General features: G+C 37.5%; 1 protein-coding gene across 1 annotated transcript in view; it reads left to right on the top strand.

Annotated features, from left to right (window-relative positions):
- The window catches only part of ERO1B (endoplasmic reticulum oxidoreductase 1 beta), a 31,303-nt gene extending 8,478 nt beyond the window's left edge, over positions 1 to 22,825 (top strand). The window contains exons 3-14 of the mRNA XM_069852382.1: positions 1,861 to 1,944; positions 2,240 to 2,281; positions 8,329 to 8,411; positions 10,822 to 10,895; positions 13,074 to 13,194; positions 13,286 to 13,332; positions 16,718 to 16,810; positions 16,966 to 17,212; positions 17,627 to 17,696; positions 18,563 to 18,649; positions 20,175 to 20,308; positions 21,184 to 22,825. Of these exons, the coding sequence (XP_069708483.1) occupies positions 1,861 to 1,944; positions 2,240 to 2,281; positions 8,329 to 8,411; positions 10,822 to 10,895; positions 13,074 to 13,194; positions 13,286 to 13,332; positions 16,718 to 16,810; positions 16,966 to 17,212; positions 17,627 to 17,696; positions 18,563 to 18,649; positions 20,175 to 20,308; positions 21,184 to 21,244 (1,143 nt within the window). The 3' untranslated portion in view covers positions 21,245 to 22,825. The remainder of the gene's footprint in view (positions 1 to 1,860; positions 1,945 to 2,239; positions 2,282 to 8,328; positions 8,412 to 10,821; positions 10,896 to 13,073; positions 13,195 to 13,285; positions 13,333 to 16,717; positions 16,811 to 16,965; positions 17,213 to 17,626; positions 17,697 to 18,562; positions 18,650 to 20,174; positions 20,309 to 21,183) is intronic.
- The last annotated feature ends 1,013 nt before the right edge of the window (positions 22,826 to 23,838 follow it).

Below are 23,838 nucleotides of genomic sequence, written 5' to 3'. Positions count from 1 at the left end.
CAAGTTAAATGTATTCAAAGCATAAAGGTTTTTTTAATGGAGTAATTGTTCAAGACTGTTCAGTGATTTCAGGTTTTCTCCAAATTAGAAGATTGAGTAGTGGGTTTTTTATCATAGCAGGAATCTTTCAGGTATGACATGCAGTAGACTTCCAAGTCCATGAGAGCATAGGATTTGGAGTTTAGTTGCCAGTTTTTTGCTTAAGGGGCTGCTCTGGCGCTACTGTACTAGACCTTTAGGCTTTGTTTCCTGTCTGTGTTTCTCCTTCTGTAAAGAGCAAGTATAGGTTAAAGATTACATTAATTAGAAAATTGTTCCTACAAATAAGGGGACGACATGTTTTTCTGAAGACTGAATTGGTGAAGTGTTCAGTCTCAATCTTTTAACCTGTTAGGTATAGCATGAATACTGTTCCTTATTATGTGTGACTATTAATTTACTGTACAGCTTGTATGGTTTTTTTTTCAGAAGCTAGAATAAGGATTAATTTTCTGACAAGATTTATGGATTTAAATTATTCTTATAAGAACATTTATAATTCTTAATTTTTTAGTGTTGAAACTGCCTGATGCCATCCTTGTGTTATCAGGCTTAGCTTCTCAATATGTTCCATAGAATTACCACTGTGTCTGAAGACAGAGTCAAATTCAATATCTGCAACAATTCAAACAAGTGAGGCATCAAATCATTCAAGATATAGTTTCTTGGATATAAATAGTGACTTCAGTTGAATATCTTCATGAATAGTGTTTATCAACCAAAGAAAAATAATACAAGCTCTGCTAAAGAGAAACAAAGTTAAAAAAAAAATTGTTGTTGTGGAGGGTGTTTTATTACTTTAAAAGTTTATAAAACTATCTTGGAAATTGTGATTGCTACTGAGGGGAAAAATGCTTGGTATTTTATTTGTAATGTTAGATTTCAAAGATGGTGCTCTTCTGCAGTGTTTCTGGTTATCATACAAGACAACCTTTAGTCTGTAGTCTTCAGTTTAGAAGTGACAAGGTAAAAGTGTCTTATTGGTAATGTTTGTTGTTTTGTATGTTAGTATGTTTAAGGCTAATGTAAAAGAATACGATATTTTTCTTCAGTGACTTTAGCATTGACGATCCAAGTGAAATGTAGTGAAGTGTTTGAATCTCTTACCGTGTATTAGACACTAATGTATGTGATACTCCCTGCTTTTGTTGTGCCAGTTGATGACAAGTAGGAGCACTAATCAATACAGGATTTGCTGGAAATGTTTCTGAGTTGTTTTCTCTTCATTATTTATATTTGTACTATGGAAGCTCTCTAGTTTGAGGCCATTATTATACTCATTCTTCCTTGACTAGCTGTGATGTGTAGTAGTGATTGCTTGGTTTTATTGCTTAAAATCTGAAATCATCCAAGCACTTATTTGAATCAGTAAAGTTGTTCACTAATCTGCCCTCTACTAAATGTATTTTCTTGATCAGTATAGTACCAATACAACTGATTGTAAGTACAACCATTTTAGAGCTGCATATGTCTGATTTGCCTTCTTTTTAGTAGTTTATTTACTGCTTTGAAGTTAAATTAGTGGTGAGAGATTTAATTTTTGCTTTAATGTACTATGAGTTTGTGTCCACTGGAGGCCATTATCACTAACAATACCATTGCAGCAAGTTTCAGCTTATGTACTCAGAAGGAAAGTAGTTAAAAGAAACCAACCAACTAAACCCCCCGACAAAGCTTCCCATGATTGTAGTACGAAATCTAACCCTTTTTTCTTGTATCGTCTTCTTTTTTTGTGAAGGGTTTGCCTGGTACTGAGAGCTCTGTGTTTTAGAGTTGCCCTATGTGACTGTTGACTGTAAACTTTTGGTTTTGTATGTTTAGGTGAACCTGAAGAGACCATGCCCATTTTGGGCTGATGATGGCCATTGTTCTATCAAAGATTGCCATGTAGAGCCTTGTCCTGAGGTATGGATCAAATAATATAAAGTAGAAAAAGCTTGTTTGATTAAAAAGTTCTTTAATTTGCAGTGACATTTTGCCAATAAAACAAATAACTTGAGTCTTTTCTAAACTCTAGCACTGTTTTGGATATAGCATGTTGAAAAGATAAAGGAGCAAGCTAATTATTTAAAAATGAGTTTGGTTTAACCTCTGTAGGAATGATATTTGATTTGTAGATTTTAATCAAGCATAATAATTTCTATGAACAGTATAAAAGCCAGGTGGATTGATCTTTCTCTCTTTTTTTTTTTTTTTTTAGAGCAAAATACCTGTTGGGATTAAAGCTGGGAGCTCTAATAAAGTAGGTGGTCATTGACTTTCTAAGTTCTTTCTGATATTTTTTTTTTTTAACATTACAGTAGCTGTGTGGCTTTTTATTACAAACCTTTAGTCTTGGTATAGCAATGCAATTGTTAATTTAACTGATCAGATCATGTATGCAGCTTTATGTTTTTACTTTTATGTATAATAGTGTTTCTGACACAGCTGGTACTGTTGTGTCATTCTGCGTTTGTCATCCAAGAGCTGGTACAGGCTGAATCGGTGAATGACCAGGGCCGGCAGCACATGGCCAGAGAACGCCTCATGCAAAATTCTTCGTTTGTGTCAGTACAGGCCACCTTCTATGAAGCTATAGGCCAAGACGCACAGATGTCATAGCACTGCAGCCTTTTGGAAGAATCATATATAACCGCAGCCTCTAGTATTAAAAAAAAAAATAAATATGAATATAGTTTTGCCATGTCTGATCTTGAGCAGGTCAATAGTCTAAGATGATTTGTTCATTAGCTTAAAGACAATTTAGGCCAAAGTGGTAAGTGTAAGCTTAATGTATCAGTCTATGTTGTTGGCTCTTGCTTGGTTCTCTCCAAGCCATCCTTCCTAGATCACCAAGTGATCTTAGCAAAACCAGTAAAAAGGGTATATGTGCCTAGAAAAAAAAGTTAAACAACACACTCCCACATCCAAATCCCAAACAGTGCCCAGGAATAAGCATTTTGGCAGTTGAAGGGAAAATCATGCCCAAATGAGAGATCGTCCTGTTGATTGCCTTGGCTGTGGTGTAGACTCATACTTGTTTTTTCTTAACTATCATATCTCCCCCCTCCCCAGTACTTCCCACCTTACTGGGCAGCCAGAGATGCTGCTGATCTCACCTAGGTGTAATTCACTGTATCATAAATCATTGGAGCTAGGTTCAGACTTTATGCCAAGGAAGATTGCTAAAGGTAATACTTCATTGTGAATGGACTTGTGTGTCATAAACAGTGAAGGCAACTCTGTCCAAACTTCAGCTCAGGAGGAGGTCTTGTCTTCTCTTTATATGGATATTGGTAAGCTCACTCTGAAGTAAGGTGTGCTTCCTCATTTAAAGGTTTCTGGTGATCAGAGAAGAAACGTTTTTCTCACTGACATGACTTAAATATCTGTCATTCACTGTTTCAGCACAAGGAGCAGTAATTGTTCTGGGAAAGTTTTGGCAGTACATCTGGGCTGAAGATCTTGAGTTTTAGCTGGATAATCTGTTGCCAGTTCTCTTTTTAATTGATTTGTTCGGATTTTCATTGACTTTGTTCTCTTTCAAGCTTGATTGTAGAGAAACTGACTCCTGAAATACAGTAAGCCTCCTAAAGAAGGTTTTAAAGTCTTTAGAGAGTGTTTTAGAAGGGGTTCTCGTAGTAGGTATTTGAGCTTCCTGATTGATTAATCTAGAGAGTCATAAGTAAGACGTTAATTAGTAGCCAAAGAGTATGGTGTTCTTAAGGTACTTCATATGAGTCTATTGAATTGGACTTTGGAAGTGAAAAATCAGCCACGTTTTGCTCTCGCCACAAAGAAGAAACTGGGTTAACTTCTTTGGGAACCTGGTATATTTGCTATGGTTGTTTCCTTTGAATTGCCTTGCAGGTTATTGCAACCAGCTACAGTACTGAAAGTTAAGTGATTCTGCACCTTTAATCTGTAGTAGGACGAAGACACTGATATCTGCTGCTTCTATATCAGAAAACAAAATATTGCTGCAGCAAAATTGTCATCAGGACTGACATAAATCTCAACTACATCATTTTCATACTATTTATGATTCAGTTAAAGATCTTGGAACAAATTAAAGATCAACAATTTTATATGATATCACTTTTAAGGAAACATCAGACTTATCTTAGTATGAATGTTTTGTTTCTATGCAATGTTTTGTTTCTATGCACAATACTATGCAAGTATTGTGCTATTAGCCTGTGCTTTTGGGAAAGTCCTGCATTTTACAGACTATTCTTAAAGTATTGCTTTTTTTTAAAAAAAAAAAACAAAACCAAAATGTTTTGTTTCCTCTGAGGATGTACTTGTCCAGTTTCTCTCTTTCATCCTAATAGTGTCTGCCTTGGAAAGGTGAAAAAAAGACAAAGGCATATTTTTAATGATGAGAGCTGTAATCTCTTGAGTAGATTCTACTTATGCTAGAATCCTGCAGAGATGTTTTCTGAGGTCTAAGTGCTTGGCTTCTGTGCAGTTTCCTATCGCCCTTCTCTCCTATTGTAGTTGAGTTTATGAACTTCTAGAATTGTTTAGGCTTTTGTGGGGGATTTTTTTGTTTGTTTGGTGAACCATAGAGAGAACAGTTCTTTTGAAAGCTTATTGAGCTACAAAGACCAGGGTTACGCTTGCACAGCTTCCCTGCAGAAATGCAGTTAGCAATAGATGATCTCTTCTTGACTCTTGGCACCGACATAAGCTTTTTGAAATGGTGCTGGAGAGACACAAATTCCCTTTCCATAGTCCTGTTTCATTTGAATGGTGTGCAGATTTTGTGGGGCCAGACATTAGAGACATGACAGCTGTTGTGTTAATCTTTAAAGTAGGGGACAGGGTGCAGTAATTCAATATTACAACATTTAACTTAATATTTTACTTCTTGCCCGCTTCTTTTTCTGTTTTCTTCCAGAAACTGCTCTTAGGAGATACTGCTTTTGCAGGAACAGATACTTTGTCCTGATCTCGTGAGTGGTCTCGGAGCACTGATCCAGTAGCTGTTGCAGTTAAACAATGGAGAATAGTGAAGCCTGGAAATGTGTTTAGACTTGAATGATCATTCTGTTTGAAACCTTACATTTAGGACTGTGTTCTTGGCAGTAATTTTTCCACTTCAGGGTAGGGATTGGTTTGCAGCTCTAGACGTGCAAAACGTTTGCTTCAGCATCTCAGTATGTTATTTCATCAGCAGTATCCCTTTCATTTTAGGTCAGATCCATTCCTTGTTCAGATTTTTTCCATTTAACATCCATATAATGCTAAGGAATGAGCTCCGGACCTTGCAAATCCAAGAAAATTGAGTGAGAAGTTCCTTCCAGAGTAATTATTTGTTATGGGCAAGGACCCTAATAAGGTTTAATTTATTTTGGTTTTTTAATCATCTTCATTACTTTGGCCTTCAGTAGGTTCTGCTGTTTTTCCTTGTGTTGATTCTGACAAATGTATTTTTCAAGCAAGTCGTCTTGCTTACTACTGTGGACAGTTTTAATTAATTCCATTCTTTTTTGAGAAGTATTGTGGTGTGGTTCTTTTGCCTCTGTCTTCTCCAGTATGGCTGAACCCAGATCACAGGATTGCGTAGCTACAACAATGCATGGATTGACACAGTAGTAGTGGAGGTCTATGGCTTCTTATGAGAACTCAACCCACATAAACTTATGGGCCTCAATGGAATCCACTCCAGGGTGTTAAGGGCAGTAGCTGATGTTATAGCAAGGCCACCATCTATAATCTTGGAAAAGTCATGAACATCGGAGGATATTCCTGATGACTGAAAAAGGGCTAATTTCACACGCATCTATTAGAGCCCAGGAGACTGCAGACCCATTAGTCTTACTTTAGTCCTTGGGAAAGTAATAGAATTAGTCCTTCTAGAAAGTATTACAAACCAAATAAAGCAGATGATTAGAGCAAAAGCAACATGGATTTACCAAAGGCAAATAATGCCATGCTAACCTGATCGTATTCTACAAAAAAATAATTTCTTCTGTCAACATGGGGAGGGCAGTGGATGTCATTTACCTGGACATCAGCAAAGTATTTGCTGTTTCCCACAGCCTTCTACTGGACAAACTGGCAAGATACAGATTGGATGGGTGACCTGCAGGATAGGTAGGAATTGGCTAACAAGCAGCACTTGGGGGTGGTAATCAATGTTTTTTCACTCAGACTGGAAGCCTGTCACAAGCGGGTTCCCTGAGGGATCAATACCAGGCCCCATACTATTCAGCATGTTTGTGGATGATGGGATTGAAAGCACCCTCACCAAGTTTGCTGATGACACCAAACTGGCTGATGAGGTGGACATGTCAGAAGGGAGAGCTGTCTTACAGAGAAAGCTGGACAGGCTAGAAGAGTGGGTCAGCAAGAGCAGTGTGTGAAGTTTAACAAAGACAAATGCTAAGTTCTGTACCTGGGGCAACGTTAACCAAAGAACCTAATACATGCTGGGATCTGTGCAGCTGGGGAGCAGCCTTGGTGAAAGGACCTGAAGGTCCTGGTGGTCATCAAGCTGAACATGAGTCAGTAGTGTATTGCTGCAGCAACAAAGACAAATTGGGTCCTGGCCTGTATCGACAGGGGGCGTTTCTAGCAGAGATAGACAGATGATCATCCTCCTCAGCACTTGTCAGTCTGCACCTGGAATAAATACTGTGTCCAGTTCTTGACCTCATAATGCAAAAACGATATGGAGGGACTGGAGAGAGTCCAAAGAGGGGGCCAAAAAAAAAATCAGAAGGCTGGATGGAGAGCATGCCCTGTGAGGAAAGACTGAAGGAGTTAGGTCTTTTCTTCCTGGAGACCTCCTCACAGCAGTCCAGTCCTTAATGGGCAGCTGCAAGGAGGATGGGGTCTCTCCACTCACAAAAAGCCACATGGAGAAGACATGGGGCAATAGCTACGAGTTGCTACAGGAGAGGCTTTATCTTGGTTTAAGAATTGTTTTACAGCAAGAACAACCAATTACTGCAACAACCTCCCCAGGGATGTGGTAGAGTCCCCATCACTGGATATTTTCAACGTGACTGGACAGGATGCTAGATAATCTCATCTAATCTCACTTTCCCATGAAATGTTGAACCGGATGATCTTTTGAAGTCCTGTACAACCTGGGCTGCTCTATGTTTCTGTGATGTGCATGCGTTGCAGATAAGAAACCATGTAACTTCTCCAAATACGTGTGGGAAATAAGAGGAGTTTGGCATCTTGACCACAAGTCTGTCTTTGGAAATGAACTATTCTCTCTCCTAAAATTTATCAGATTATTACTGTTGCTTACTGTTTCTGTGGGGCTGACCAAAGCCTCTACCTTACGCCTTTTTTTTTTTTTTTTTTTTTTTAGCTGGTTTTGGGTAGTAAGCCTTCATGTTGGGATATATGTGCCCTGGAGTGAAGGGAAGCCAGCAGTTTAGCTTTATATAGTTAATCAGTTGCTTAACATTAAATTCATTTCTGTATTTCTGAATGACTGTGACAAGGTAGAAGTTTTTGTAAACCTAAGACTCAGTCTGCAAAAGAAAACACACATGCAAAACCCAACCCAAATTCCTGCTAAAATAGGTAATTGAGTTGGCTTATCTTTTGAGAGCACTGATACTGTCTATTATGTTCCAAAACTGTTAGAAGGATTTTTCTGAGCTTTAAGCCGACAGACTTAACAAATTCCCTGCTGACATAACCATATTATTGTAGAATAAATTTTTAGTTCTTCAGATTTTTCCTTGAAAGTATTCTAATAGTAAAAGTGTATTTTAATGGAATACTTTTTCAAAAATACTGTAGAATCAGAGTTCAATACTTCAATTCTGGCTTTGAAATAATGAAAATTTCAGTTCAGCTTGAAAAGCCTCTCTTGCAGACCTAAGCATGTCTGAATCATACTAACAGATAGGATTAAATGAAACATGAGAGGGAAATGGCCAAAAGTAATATTTCCTACTGAAATGACCAGTGTAACTTGGAGTATTATTATGCCAGCAAAATCCAAGGTGTGTTTGTAGATGTGACACTGCTTGTCTTCCCAAAGCCTTTTACAACAATGTATCTAAGTATCTGAAATACTTTAGAACTCTATTTTTTTAAAAGACAAATCAAACAAATCTTTACATTTTTAGTTGAATTTTCTGTTTTAGTTAAATGCACAGAGTGAAATTGGCCTGATAAAATCAAGTGAAGGAAAACAGAAATAAGAAATTGTCCTGAAGATTTTCCCTGGTACTAGCCAATTCACTGCTAAACTGAGAAATACTTTTGAAGGCATCTGTTGTCAAAGGATTTTAGGTTAATTAATTTGTATATTAAATGTGAACTTTCTTGCAGTATTCAAAAGCGGCAAATAATTCCAAAGAATTGGAAGACTGTGAGCAAGCTAACAAGCTGGGAGCAGTTAACAGTACCTTAAGGTATGCTGTGATTTACAGTAGTACAAAAATAGTAACAAAGGAGCATTTAATTTTTTCTGTCTTGCTTTTGCAATGTGCTGGGTTTTGTTCTTCGTTCTTTCGATAGCCCATTAGAAAGTAAATGTGAAATGATGCAAGGACAGCTGAAAGTAAAGAACTTAAGTGATAAGTAGACTTTCCTTTTTTTTTTAAAAAGAGTACACTTTAATATGATTTGAAAGAGGTATCTTGCAGCATCAAGAGTTGGAGGAAACTTGCAGATACTTCTACCTTTTTCTATTATTTAGCAGTATTGATTTTTGTCCCTGATCGCTGTGCTGCATTAAGAAATTCTGTTCTGCTCTGTCCCTCTGTTACTGATTTGTCTCTTTTTCATCATTCAGTGAACCAGATCAGGGAGCTTGCATGTTACTTTTGTTGTTGGCAAAGTTATTTTTAGCTTGGATCAATCCCCTGATTTTGCTTATTGTGTGGCACAGTCAAGGTTGAGGGGAGGAATTCTGCAGGATGGTGTTGCCCCTGAGTAGGAAAGTGTGTGGAACACCACTTCGAAAAGCTTGCATTCTACTAGATTCCCCACCTTTAAAAAAGCAGGAACAGAAATGTCAGTTCTTCACTGCTTGTCTTTGGATTGCAGTATTTCTGCCTGACAGATGTTGAAACTCTTTTCTGTCACTGACAAGATGGGACTGCCATGAAGAAGCAACTGCTTCTGCCTGGCATGCAGTGTTTTAAAGCAAACTGGGTAGAGCCCTTATCCAAATGGTTTTAGGGGAAATAAAAAACTATTAACTCTCTTCTATTCCTGCAGGGTGAAAAAAAGATTGAGCACACATATGGAGAGCTAAAGAGAGTGCCTTTTGTGAGAATAGAATAGACAAATTTGGGAGAGGGCAGGTAGTGCATCCTGCAAGAGCAGGAAGAGTTTGTGCTTTGTAGGCAAACTTCTACATTCTCTACATAGTAGTGCATCATCCCTATGTCTTTGGGTTGTTTTCCTTTATCAGCTGTATTTCTTGTGATTATCAAATCTTGCCTAATTACTGGAGAATTTCCTTGACTAATGCCGACTATAGAGTCTCCTATTGTGATATGGCAGAAAATTAGAAGTGCATCTTGTTAAAGAATTGCATCTGTAGAATTGAGCTAGAATTCGATCAAGCAGAATAGATTGCTTTTGTTATTTCAAGGTGCTTCACTGCACCCTGGAGCTGAGTTCCCAGTCTTAACTTTGCTTACGTTTTGCTGTCAGTAGTGTGGCATCAGCGGTTCTGTGCTGCGTGTATGCGTGGAAGAAAACATTCAGCTTTTGGCACTGTTTGTTCATAGTGAGGGAACTTCAAAGTGCTTTTCTCTCTGGTACAGTACACCTTTGAAAACGCTAGGATGAGTGAAATACCATTGTTATTTAAAAGGCTTAAATCAAGTCATATTCATAGTCATTTAGCTTAGAAGGGGTGTTTAAATCATAGAATCATAGAATAACCAGGTTGGAAGAGACCCACCGGATCATCGAGTCCAACCATTCCTATCAACCACTAAACCATGTCCCTCAGCGCCTCGTCCACCCGTGCCTTAAACACCTCCAGGGAAGGTGAATCAACCACCTCCCTGGGCAGCCTGTTCCAGTGCCCAATGACCCTTTCTGTGAAGAATTTGTTCTTAACGTCTAGCCTAAACCTCCCCTGGTGGAGCTTGAGGCCATTCCCTCTTGTCCTGTCCCCTGTCACTTGGGAGAAGAGGCCAGCTCCCTCCTCTCTACAACCTCCTTTCAGGTAGTTGTAGAGAGCAATGAGGTCACCCCTCAGCCTCCTCTTCTCCAGGCTAAACAACCCCAGCTCTCTCAGCTTCTCCTCATAAGGCCTGTTCTCCAGCCCTTTCACCAGCTTTGTTGCTCTTCTCTGGACTCGTTCCAGAGCCTCAACATCCTTCTTGTGGTGAGTGGCCCAGAACTGAACACAGGAATGTCCAGTCTTCCACTAAAAAGCAAGGCTGAATATTGTAGTTCTTGTTCAAAGTACAGGTTAAGAAAATACGATGTTTCCTCCCCTTCCCCAAGTGACAGCTGCTGAAATAGTACTTTGAGAAGTGTTGAAAATGTGTGCAACGGCAGTGTTTTACTAAGCTCCTACCGAAGAAACAGAAGTCCCTGCCAGAACACAGTTTGTTCAAATAATGGTGGTGAAATCTTTCTTGATGTTTGACATTAAAATGACTTTTTAAAGTATTGCAGTTGATGCCTGCTTGACTATCTATGCAGCTAACAAGTAGTAACTGCATATGTTCTCAAGTGTCAGCTATAGTAATTCAGGATTCAGTTCCAAGTTAGCTACTGTATGTGGATTGTATTTAATTCAGTAGCTGTTATTGGTGTTGTTTATTTAAACCAAATGTATTTTCTTCCCCTCAGTAACCAGAGTAAGGAGGCTTTCATTGACTGGGCAAGATACGATGATTCGCAGGATCATTTTTGTGAACTTGATGGTAAAGTGTTTAAGCTTTTTCAGAGTGTTTGTTTTATTTGCTGTCAAGATCATAGCTTCTCTGCAAATAATTTTTAGAAGTTTTAATTTTATGCTAAATGGAGAAGTGATGGTTCATATCATTTTGCATGCAAAGAATACAATTTTTTACAGGGGGCATTTGGTGATCTACACAGTGCACATTCACCATTATCCTTGTTAGTATAATGGACAGGAAACTATGGAAATAAAAAAGAAGGTAAATGGGAGGACTTTAGCGCATATGTATATATACATTTTTTTTTAAAAAAAGCTGCTTCTCACTGAAGAGTTGCATCTGGCACAAATATTAGACAAATCACTTGCACCTGATTCAGTTCTTACTGTTATTTTTGTTCCTATTCTACTGTCTATGCTTGGGCTGAGTTTATTCCCCTTCCAGCCTTGCTGCTTTTCCAAATGATCTCTGCACTAAATTCACCCATATTTGTAAATACTTCCTTATTGTTAAAACATTGGGATACTACATTCTGTGTCTTCTTTCTGCTCTACTTGTGTTGCTTGTAACATTGAAAGCTCAAAGGAATGTTTTTCAGATAACCATGAGAATTGCCAAGTTCAGGAATGACTGCTAAAGCCCTTTTTAATAAATACCCTGGAACACGTTCCATGCTAGGAAGACTTAGGGCTTAATGCAAGATGTTTCAGTCTGCCAGTGCTTTTTTTATTTTGCTTTGGTGTGCATCTTTCTGCATGGTAAACTGATTCAGCTTACTTAAATAGCAGGAACTGGCTTATCAGGTGAGTTTGTGAACTGGAGTGGGGAGAGGTGAGAAAATAACTTTACTTGGGGGAGGCAGAAACTCTTGTTCTCTTCCTCTCCTCTCTTCCTCGTAATGAGAGTACTCTTAATTCACTCAACTGTAGCACAAAACCAGTTTTACCTTTCAGTAGCTTTTTGTTGGGCTTAATGACAAACTGGATAAGGCAATTGATCTAGCTGAAAAAAACTTCATAACGCAGGTCAGTTTTCTGTCCTTCTGTTGCACCGCTCCACAGACTCAGTGGATAGCAAGAAGGAAAGGCGGAGACCTGAAGTGACCAGGAGACATAGGAACTGCTTAGATGAGCCGTGCTACCAAAGAAATAAAGCAAGCTGTAATTTGACTTTGTCCCATCTGGCACTCACTGTATTGCATCTTGTGTCTTTCCCTTTTCTTTGTTTTTGCTACTACTGCTGAAGTGATGCTTAACTGCTCATGCAGAATCATCTCTTCTTTTTAGAGCAGTTTTCACATTCTGTTTCTGTACCTTTCTTTTGGCATCTGAGGACATACTTGGTGGCACTTGTTGGCCTATTCCTGTGGATAAGTCTCTGGACTGCTGGCTTGTATTATGCGTGGATTTTCTTAAGTAAGAGTTGCTCTTGACACAGTTTCTGAGAAGAGGGAATTCTTCCTGCATTTTACTGATTGTAGCTCAGAAGTTAAGTTTCTGTTTGTACAGAGTTTTCAAGCAGAGGGAGTACCATTTCACAATTTTCTTTGGGTGTGTTGCCTGAGTTTTAGTGAACTTTAGAGATGAGGGTATAACTTGTTGAATGCTGCTTTTAAATAACATGTTTCTTTTCATAACCAACAGAATTCTGCAATATGCTGAAAGTTAGTTCCACTAAGCAGTGTGATCTAGACTTTCTGCCAGTATACAAGGGTGTCTGTGTAAGGAAAAGTGATTCAGCTAATAAATATATAATATGTACCAACTACAAGATGCACTTTTTTGACTTTGTCTTTATTAAGAAGCTCCTGTAGCAGTATATCCATTTCAAAGAAGCAGCCTCCCCAGACAAATGCTGCTGGAGAAAGAAACCCTGAATTTGAAATAAGACACTGTTATATCTTAATATAGAATGGGAGAACACATTGCATGACAAGTGGTTTTGGTGGACTTGAAGCCATATAAAACATGTTCAGACATCGTAGAAATTATGGCTGCACAAGAGACTTTGGAATAAATTATATACGTTTGAGCTTTTTAGTTAGTGTGTATTGCTGTTTTTTGCTTACAAGGCGTTATGTAGAATCCAACTGGAAGACAGAATAGTATTATGAGACTTCTTGTTTAATTCTGTGACTGTTTTTTTTAAACTGAATAATGTTTAAATGTTCGGTTAGAATATAATGAAAGTTTTCCTATTTAGATGAGCGATCTCCAGATGCACAGTATGTGGATTTGCTGCTGAATCCGGAACGTTACACTGGATACAAGGGGCCTTCTGCTTGGAGAGTGTGGAACAGCATCTACGAAGAAAACTGCTTCAAGTAATTGGGAGGGAGAGGAAGCCTATTTCTTCTACCTGCGCTTCAGTTTAGCCTGAGAGTGATGTTTGTGTTCTCTTACTTATTTTTCTAGGCCTCGATCTGTCTACCGTCCTTTAAATCCACTGGCGCCTAGCAGGGGTGGGTCTTGCCTATTTTATTTTCTAATGCAGTTCTTTTAATGTAGTGACTGCTGCAGTACAAGTTTAACATTAATAATATTAACAATATTAATCTTTGCTTTGTAGATTTGCTTTCTGCTTTTTTAATTTCCTGTGTAGAAGTAGCTGTCCATTTTCAGTATTTAGACTAAGATTTGTGATACTTGATTACATGCATGATTAATCTTATGCATACAAATAGGCTTATTAATGTCGGGAGCTAACATGAAAACTAAAATAAATCTTAAACCGTTTAGTAAAATGTCATAGTAATTTTCCAGTGTGGTGGGAAGGAGTTAAAGTTCAACAAAAATTTCATCACTGTTGTATTCTTCCCTTGTCTCTTTTTTCTAGAGCATTTAGTTTAATCACTTTCCCTCAGAATTGTGCTGGTGTAATGCAGCTGTACAATTTATATCTATAATGTTAGTGTATTACAAATGTACAAATAATGGCGTTACTTGAAGAAAGAGTGGATAGTTAGGAAGGCTCAGTTATCTACAAGAATGTTTTTTTTAAAAAAAGTAAATATGCCAATGACTTGGGGTTTTAAGTTTTCAAATTTAAATTGAAAACTGTAATCTGGTGTTCCTGATGAATCAGCCTCCTCCTGTCAGTGTTGCTCAGTTCCTTTAAAATTAACTGTTAGTCAATAAATTGAATTAGAAAACACATTGCATGTTAGAAAATCAAGATAGCTTTTAATAGTTACAAATATTGAGATAATAGGTTACTGGTATACACAAATAAAATGAACTGTAAGAGCAGTTTAACTCAGGCATCAGAATTGCAGAAGAGCACTAGTCAGGTTGTTGAATAACGTAAACTGAAGGAAGACTTCTCAACAGTCTTTTTAAAGCTTAAGTGTAGCTTTCAACAAATATGTAAATCAACTGCTACTATTTCAGATTCTTAGTGACTCTTATAACAATGTGGTTAGTCTTGAAGAGGATGGGAAGTAAACTTCTTTTATAGATGAAATGAGGTTTGTTCCCCTTTTTCAGTGTTAGTAGTAAAGCCTGTTTGATTACTGCTTTGCTGTGGAAATTATCTTAATACTTATGGACTTTTTTCTTTTTTCCCCTCAAAGGAGGAGATGATGGTAAGTCATCTTATTTTGCCTGACCTGCAGAAATGAAGTACGCTTTGAAGTTTTGGATATTTTGTTTATTCACTTTCCTGCCTTAATGCAACAGCAGTAAAGTTTTATGTTTTTATGCAGAGGGTTGATAAGAAAATGGTTTTATTTGGATAATACTTGGAGTAAGGAGAAGGTGTGCATTAGAGAAAAATGCAGTTCTGTTGTTGGTTCTTGTCTTTGTAACAGAATGTGTATTGTGATAATGCTATTGGCAATATAACTAGATTTGCATAACTTTAAGGATTATTGAGTCTCCTCCAGAGCCCCACTGATAATGATGTCAAGTCCCTTAAAAGAAGAGGGGCAGTTTTTTGTGTACTTTCTTGAATGTCCTCCTTGATTTTTGGAAAGGCGGAGGGAAAAAGCGTTTGGTCTGTATACAGCGAGAAAGTTTTAGATCTTTCAGTCAACTGAAAGCTCTTAGGCAAGAGACCTACGTCTACAGGAAACCTTCAGGCAGCAGTCAAGGTAAAGACTGTCAGATACGATGACACTCTTCAGTCACGTCTTTCACCACTGGTGCATATAATCAGGCTCACTTTTATACGCTTAGTCACGCTCATTCTTGTATTTCTTCTATTCTGACCCAAACAGATTTAAACTAGCCTCAAGGTTTGGCCACTCCAGGGCCATATCCTCATTTTAGTTAAATCATATAGCTTTATGTCCAGATGACAGCTAATGTTAGTATGCATAGGAATATAATGGTATCTTAATGTTGAAAATTAATATTCTTTATTTAATTATACATTTTGTATTTACAGGAGAATCTTTTTACACATGGCTAGAAGGTAAAATCTCTCGGGTGGATTGATATAATGTTAAATTCACTAGAAGAAACACTACAGTATTTTTTTCTCTTCTTAAATATTTTTCATAGTGTAGGTACTTTTTAATAAATTGTGCAGAGTGCCGTTCAAAGAATATTTTTTTTTTCTTGGGGGTCTTTGGAAATCTGCTAATTTGTTTAGATGGTTTAGTCCTTAAACCCTTCCGTGTTTCATCTTTTATCAAGGGAGTTCACTTCAATACCAGTTACTTTGAATTTTCTGCACATCTTAAACATTTAAGCAGGGACATGATTACTAGTAATGTTGTTAAGGTTTTTTATTTGAAAACAGGCTTCAAAAACATTTAAAGTTTTACTGGTTCTGTTCCCAGTATATAAACTAACATGAAGTACAGCATGTGTTCAGAAGGTGAAGCCATTTTCTGTTTATTCATATTTAAATGGAAATTATTATTACAGTAAGAATCAAAATCACATTTTGGAGGTGTGTAAAAACGTAAATGAGTTGAATGTACTTAATCTTCAACTTAGTTTATTCTGCCTTTCATAAGCCTTTACATATCTAATTGAAAATCTCAAACTGATGCTATTGTAGGAAAGCATACGAATTTACATGCTTTTTTAAAACATTTTTACAGACAGTAAATGAGGCCATATCTCAGCCTCACAGATTAGGCTTCACCATCAGCTCTTCCTGCTTCCGTTTGGGGAGACTGAAGTGATGGGCAAGTCACCCAAACATAACTTTGAGAAGGGAACAAACTCCTAAACTGCGAGTGTAGTCTCTGTTTCTGGATGTAAGTGGTACTATAAGTGATTTCTGCATTGAAATTATATTTTGGCCACTCAGTGCCCTTACGTTTCTGTTTATGCTGTAAAAGCCTGTATCCATCAAAATAATATTCGGCAAGCTTTGACTCTGCATTTAATTCTTCAGTGAATGTACAGTAGAGCTGGGAAGACGTATTCGTACTCTTTTCCAATGCCATAAGTTTGTCTGAGTTTTTCTGATGTTTTTCTGTAAGGTCACTAATTCAGTGACAGCTTTAATTCTAATTAGGATGGGTCACAGTACATTTCTGTTTCCCAGATTGTCAAAATTCAAGACTGTTTTGACTTAATTACTCAAACAATGTAAGCATCTTATTTTTGTGTGGCAGTTTATCTGTACTAATTGACCAGATGCTTATTTGGCTGTATTTATTAGAACACTAAAATACCAAGCAAATTTCATTCTTAGTACTTTATTATAAAAATATAAGAGGTAAACTTTTCCTGTGATGGATATAAGGGCATATTAACAATGTGGAAGTACTTGTAACTCTTGAAGGTTAAATGATAGAGACTTGCATCGCTGCAATGTCAAGTTGTATTTATTTCAATACGGTATTTCAGTATTTAGTTCGGTGTTTGTTTATCTTTTTTTCTGGACAGGTCTTTGCCTTGAGAAGAGAGTGTTCTATAAACTAATTTCCGGACTTCATGCTAGCATCAACTTGCATCTGTGTGCAAATTATCTTCTTGAAGGTAATTTAAGTGTCGGTAAAATTGCTGAACGAAATACTACAATATCTGTAACATATGTTTGGATTTATTTCTGGAAACTTCTTATGTATACTTAGTTGCTTTATTTTTCTAAATATGCATGTTTTACTCCCCCTACCCTTTTTTCCTCTATGTAGAAACCTGGGGAAAGCCTCGCTGGGGACCAAATGTGAAAGAGTTCACTCGCCGCTTTGACCCTATTGAAACAAAAGGGGAAGGACCAAGGAGGCTCAAAAACTTGTATTTCTTATATTTGATAGAGCTGCGTGCTTTGTCAAAAGTTGCACCGTACTTTGAACGCTCAGTTGTTGACCTTTACACTGGAAATGGCCATGAGGATGCTGAATCTAAAGCTCTCTTACTGGATATCTTCAGGGATACAAAGTAAGGCATAAGGGATTTTTTTTTTAATCAATTGTTTGAAAATCTCAGTTCTACTTGCAAGTGAGCATAGATGACAGGGAGGAGAGTGGTATGAGGAGAGAGATGTGGTCAGACAGCCATCAACTGAAAGGCAAGCATCAGGACAAGTTCACTGTGTATTAGAAAGGAGTCTTGATCAGTGGAAATGGAGTGAAGAAAACTCTCAACAAAACTGTAAATAACAGGTTTCAGGTTACAGGGATTGAATACTAAACCTGATACCTATCAATAAATTTTTGAAGAGCTGTTCTCCAAAGACTAGGAACTCTGAAAGGTATTTTACACAGATGGCATCAGCTGTTTGCCAGCCTTGATGGAACACTGTAGTTTATGCCAGCATTTGTGGGGTTTTTTTGTGCATTTTGTCTTTATTAGGTCCTTCCATATGCACTTTGATGAAAAGTCCATGTTTGCTGGAGATAAAAAAGGAGCCAAATCATTGAAGGTAAAGCTAGTTTTCTGTATGACATCCAAAATATCCATTTGGAAATTAAGTTGTTATTTTAGAGAACCTCTCTACCTATCAAAAGCACACTACTGAGAGTAGGAAAGGCAGGGAGAAAAAATTACAGAATTATAACTGATGCCTTGTAATCTGCTTTATAATAATTGAATGCAAAGCGTTGTTCTGAGCCAAGCGGACTGTTTTAGTCCCTTGGGTCTGCCATCAGGATTGTGGTGAGGTAACTGAGTTGAAATGGTATTACCAGTAAATGCAATGCTGTTTTTCAAGTAAGAGTATTTGTTTCACATAAGCATCCAAAACCCCGCAATGATATTTGCTTAAAAAAAAAAAATAAGTCTTATATAGTATACCATAACATAATATAATACTAAACATGTAAAGCTATGCTTGGTTCTGCTCTACCGAAGCAGCAAAGCAGCAATCTACCCATAGCTTTGGACAGGCAAAAATCTTGTGAATTTTAATTTGTTTGCCTGTTTGTCAGAAATGTAAGTTGATTCCAAAGGGTTTGAATAATGGAAGGAAAATTGGGCTGGGACACAGACACTGCGCTTGGAACTCAGAAAATTGTGAGCAAGATGTTAGAAACTCAGTGTATAGAGTACAAGTGTTACCCTGCATATCCTGAATTTTTAGGTTTTTTCAAGGCATTATCTACTAGCAGTGGCTTGCAACAAGAAACTGGCTTTACATGGCCATTTGCTATGGCCTGACTGCATATGGTAGTGGTTTTGTTCAGTTTTAGTAGCAAAGAATTGATATGCTAGTGGTAGTAGGTCAGTTAACCTTCTGTTTTTGTAAAGCTAGGAGGTACTTTAACTTGACTTTTTGTTTTTAACCAATAGGAAGAATTTAGATTGCATTTCAAGAACATATCCCGCATAATGGATTGTGTTGGATGTGATAAATGCAGGCTGTGGGGCAAACTGCAGGTATAGTTTCTTTTGTGTGTGTGTTGGGGTGTGGGTTAGGAAATAAGAATCTGCTTCAGTTTGACAGGATGCCTGCTACCTTAGCATTTAGACTCTCTGCACATGGTTGTTCTGGATCCTTACCTATATATTAAAAACAGACTTATGTTTAGTTCAATATGAAACTTTTTAAAAAATAAATTTAAAAGTGATTTATTTTGCTTAGTCAACAGCTGCTTCATTTACTAAGAGGTATAGTTTGTATCATCTGAAAATTTCTTTAGAACAGACGCTTCATGACAAAGTCTTACTGGTAGTCATTGTCTTATCTGTAGTCAGTGATCACATGAGCTTTGTAGGATCACCTGTGGGATGCTTTTCTGGAAATACGGCACTTGTTTAATTGTTAGAAATTTCAGCATGAGATTTATCTCCACAAATTGTGGCATAAGGAAAAATTTCATAATTTATGGAGCAGGCAGCAAATGAATAACATGTTTTCTTTTAGATTCAGAAACTTCACTGGAACCTGAAGGACTGGGAACCTTCTTTGTTAAAAGGAGACTAAAGATGTTACTGCCTAGAAATGTGATCTTAAGATAACTGTAGAGTACTGCAAGGCACACAGTAAAGCTGAGAGTTGAAAAACTGAATGTCAGTTTCTAGAGATCCATTATTTTATGGAGAACAAGAGTTTAACCCTCAAGGCTAATGTTAAGTCCAGACTGAGAATAGTTGTTACTTTGAGGTGCCTTGTGGGGTGCTGAACTGCTCTGTAGCATCAAGCTTGTCAGAGTTCAGTTTTCAAAGAAATTTGTAACAGCAATTTTGATGGTCTCTGCTGAATTTCCAGAGTTCTGCCTACCCTGTCCTAGTTAATGCTTCTGATCTATTATCATTTTTCCTTCTTGTGCAAAATGAAATAGGGGCAGATTTCCTGAACTAAAACTCTGTTGCAGCCAGCCTCAACCACTTTGTGTTAAAATCCAGTGGTTTCTGCTGCCCGATTAAAAGGAGAAATAAGAATAACTTCTGTTCTAGTTCTGTATAGGAAATGGTGGTTGAAACTTAAAGTGCAATGTCTGTCACTGGGACTGGAGGTGGGAAAAGCAGAAGGATTGTAGTATCTCAGAATAAAAGCCTAGTTTGGCTTGGAAGGGGTGAGAAAAGGGGAGATCTGATCCGATAGCTTCTGCAGTGGTGAGGCATCTCTACTGTAAGGGGGGAGAAGAAGCTGGAAGTGTTGTAGCAGGCTTGTTTTCATATGCATCCAGTGTGCCTGAGAAAAAGATTAAAAATCTGAGGGTGAAGAGGGGGTGTAGCTGAGGAAACAAATATTCTTAAGTGACTTAACATGGTATACAACTGGTGGCATCCATTTGCATTAATGTTCTGGTTTGTGTGCAGTTTTTTGGGTTGGGGAAGTGTCAGTGTATAAGAATTGGTCCCACAGTTTGCATGGAATAGTAATTTTTTTTTAACTTTTCTACTGTTTTCTGAGAGTTCAAAGGAGTGATTGTATTGATGTTAAAATATTTTCTTATAGACCCAAGGCTTAGGAACTGCTCTGAAGATCTTGTTTTCTGAGAAAGAAATACAGAGCCTTCCTGAGAATAGCCCATCAAAAGGTTTTCAACTCACACGTCAAGAAATAGTTGCTCTTATAAATGCCTTTGGAAGGTAAGTTTTCATAATTTGTGTAGTAGAAAAAGAGTAAAACTTACGTTTCAGCACACAGGGTCTGTTGAAAGTTTGTATTGTACATGTAGCTATAGCTTTTAAAGGCTGAATTACTTGTACTGATATCGATAAACAGTGACATCAAACTGAGTGTGTGGAGTGCTGATTACCAATTATCCAATTAATCTCTATGTCAGACCTCAAATTCCATCTTATGAAAGCTGGATTTAAGTCTTAAACAGTCTTAAGCATTAGACTTTGGGTTTGTCTCCTCAGTTTTGGGCAATGCGTAGAGGTGTTCGGTTTGGTTATTTTTTTTAATTTTTGTTTCAAGTGTGTGTGCATTGAAAGTAGTGAAAAGGAAGAAAAATACTTGGTGTTTTTTTTAATGCTGTCATTTAGCCCCTAGGCTTTTGTCTTTTTGTGTATAATGGAATTTTTTGTTAAAAATTTAATTTTTATTAATTTTTTGAAAATGGTGAAGTAGTTATCTCATTCAAGTGATGGAACAACGTTTTAACAGCTTTAAAAGATGCGTAGAAATTGCTTTGTTTGTTTGTCATGCTGGATCCTCAGATCTTGAATATAACAATTTGGTCTGTTTAAAGAATGTAATTAATGTTTATTATCTCAGATTAAAGATTTTGAGGTTAAATGATGATGGGAAAATATAATATCTCTAAACTCTAATCCCTCTGACAGATTATGTAAATATCACAGAGACTCAGATCTTTTGAGGGAAAGTAGTATTTTGGTTCGTCTTCCAGATTGTAGTAAAAAAAAAAAACCAAACAAGAAGCCCCTGTGGAAAGTGATGATTTGTGCTTCTCTTTCACGGTTGACCTACTAACACTTCAGGGGTTTTTGTTTTACAGGCTTTCCACAAGTATAAGGGAGTTGCAGAACTTTAAAGTTTTATTACAGCAAACTAGGTAATGAAGGCCTTTGCACAACCAATTGGTGAAGACCATTTATGTGACTGCATTGAGCAGAAGGAACTGATCCTTACAGGACTCACATGAACTGATAAAATGTAAAATTGAATACCAACTTGAATATTTATGTTTTAACTTGGAATGGCTATTAATGAGAAGATATTTATGAATGAAATGTATAGTTTTTAAATGTGTAAATTATGCCGATCTGTTTATTTTTTAAATTTTCTGCTCACAGTTCTGTTGTACTGAAACTTCATAAATTTTCTTTTTCCTTGTCTTTTTGAGACATTTCTTTTAGATGAAAACATGTGTATCTCTACCCTGACTTGGTCTGTCCTGAGAGAGGTGGTTCACCTCTCACCAGTAGTAAACTTCAGCGTGTTCTGAGGGTTGGGTGTGCTGGTTCTGGCTGTCTACAAGAAAAAAAAAAACCTAACAGAAAAGTAAGTGAGGCTCTTGTTGAGTCCTTGCTTCTTACTGTAATAATGAAACTTACTTAAAAGTGTGGAATCTATTGAGCAGAAAATTTTATTTCATACTGAGCTCCTTTGCCGATATCAACATTTTTTTCCTTTTGTGCTGCTTTTCAGAATTTCCTTTTTTTCTTTAAAATAACTACCATCTCTCTGATGCAGCACACAGTGCTGCAGTAGTGACTTTTCTGCTGCCCCTTGGCTGCCTGTGTTTGCCTGGGGGTGGGAGGAAAGGCTTGGGGGGATGGCTAGCTGGGTGCTGCTGGCTGAAAAGCCTCAGTCAATCACATTGGCATCTACTCTGTTTTATTTTCTGAATTATAATCAGAAGTTCTGTTTCCAGAAATTGTCTTTTTAATGTCTGAAATGTTGAAATGGCGCAGTCAAATCTTTGAGTCACGGAAACAGATCTGCTCTTTGTGGGCTATGTTTTAATGCTATGTGAAAAGGTCAGTGCAAAAAGTAAGAACTTGTTTTTGTAGTCACTTTTAGAAAAGATGCTTTTTAAAATTCATAATCATACTGACATTTAATACTGCAGACTCTAATCTATGCAATCCATGACTATCTTCTTCGAAAGGATATTCAGCGTAATAAAACGGGTATGTTAATAACATCACTTTCATAAAATAAGAAATGACTCATGTATCATTGTCCACAAATATCGATGATAACCATTGTCCAGAACAGGATTCAGAGACAGCACAACTGATTAGTAGCAACCAGATATTGGTTTAAATTTAAAATGAAGTATGTTTTCTTGGTTTTTTAAGCTAGGATGTTTCAAAATGAAGTTAGGAGTTATGAATGTAAGCAGCACTGGGACAGTGTAGATAAATCTCTTGTTTTTAAAAAGTAAGTCTTCACAAAATAAAGTGCTCTTAAACATTTTTCACCTTACCAGATATTTAGTGACCTGTTTCTATAATTGATTGTAACTCTATTGGCTTCCATAATGTGATCCTTTACAGATGAGATTTTCTGAAAGCTGGAGTGTGTTCTATATCCTTTGTTTCCAGACCAACCTCAAATTTCTAACCGACTGGAAATGAGACAGACTATCTTGCTGCCTCTTGCTATTATGAAAAATACTATTTCTCAAGCAACTGAAGCCCCTTGAGTCAAACTGGGATCAGCCAGATGGAAACAGAGGGTGGGAAAAGAAAGAACAAACCAAACCACACTGCTCCCCTAAAGTACTGGTGGTAGTTGCGCAAACTGGCGATTGACCAGTATCCAGCTGGAAGTTTCTGTTTAAGCCAGTAGGTAATTCAGCGTGGAGTTGGAGGAAGCTGATGCCAGTCTCCAGTGTTATATTCTTACCCAGCAGCCTCTCTTGCCTGTGGGCACCCATGGCTGAGCAAGTCACCAGAGGCTTCCTTGTTCTAGTTACTGGAGAAGAGCAGCTGTGGATTTATCTGGCCTGTTCCAATGAGCTCTGATACGCTTTAGGAAGCAGTGATTTACACCCTAGAGTTTTTCTCTGTTAAATTGAAGTGTGAATCTATCTTGCTCAGATGTGTTTGGTAAATCAGTTACATGGAGAGTATCTAACTCTTCTGAGTAATTGTATATATTGAAAGTGTGTGGTTTTCAGCTGGCTATGAATTCCTTGCCCGCAAGGGCTACAACCTGTAGGCTCACCTGTGTGAAGAATGCTCAGTAGCTGGGATTTATCTGTATTCTTACAGTGCCTAAAGCTTTAGGCAGACTTTTCTAGTTGAAAACAAATGTTGGTGTCTGTGCAGCCCCAGGGAAGGACCTGAGTTTCAGAATTGTTTTTCCCTACAACAAAGGGAAAGCAAATTGCTTCCAACCTTCTTCTGGGGACAACTTGCTGTTTTTCTTATTTTCCACCTGTGCCTGGCTAAAAACTACGGATACTGAAGCAGTCTCACATACTAGCATCACGCACTTGCTCATGGGGACAGCTGAGAGATTCAGGTACACAGATCCTGGACACCTGTTCCTTGCAAACTTCATTGGCACGATGCAGGCATGCTTAATACCCTTTGATAAAGACAAAGAGATGGGAAGCGTTTCCTTTTTTCCATTGTGTTATGCAAACACAGGAATGCAACAGCAGCAATTGCTTTGTACGAGGAAGTTCTATTGCATT

Source organism: Phaenicophaeus curvirostris, chromosome 2, assembly GCF_032191515.1.
Source record: "Phaenicophaeus curvirostris isolate KB17595 chromosome 2, BPBGC_Pcur_1.0, whole genome shotgun sequence".
NCBI lineage: Eukaryota > Metazoa > Chordata > Aves > Cuculiformes > Cuculidae > Phaenicophaeus > Phaenicophaeus curvirostris.
The sequence above is the reverse complement of the archived record's forward strand: the minus strand, read 5'-3'. Positions and strand labels throughout refer to the sequence as shown.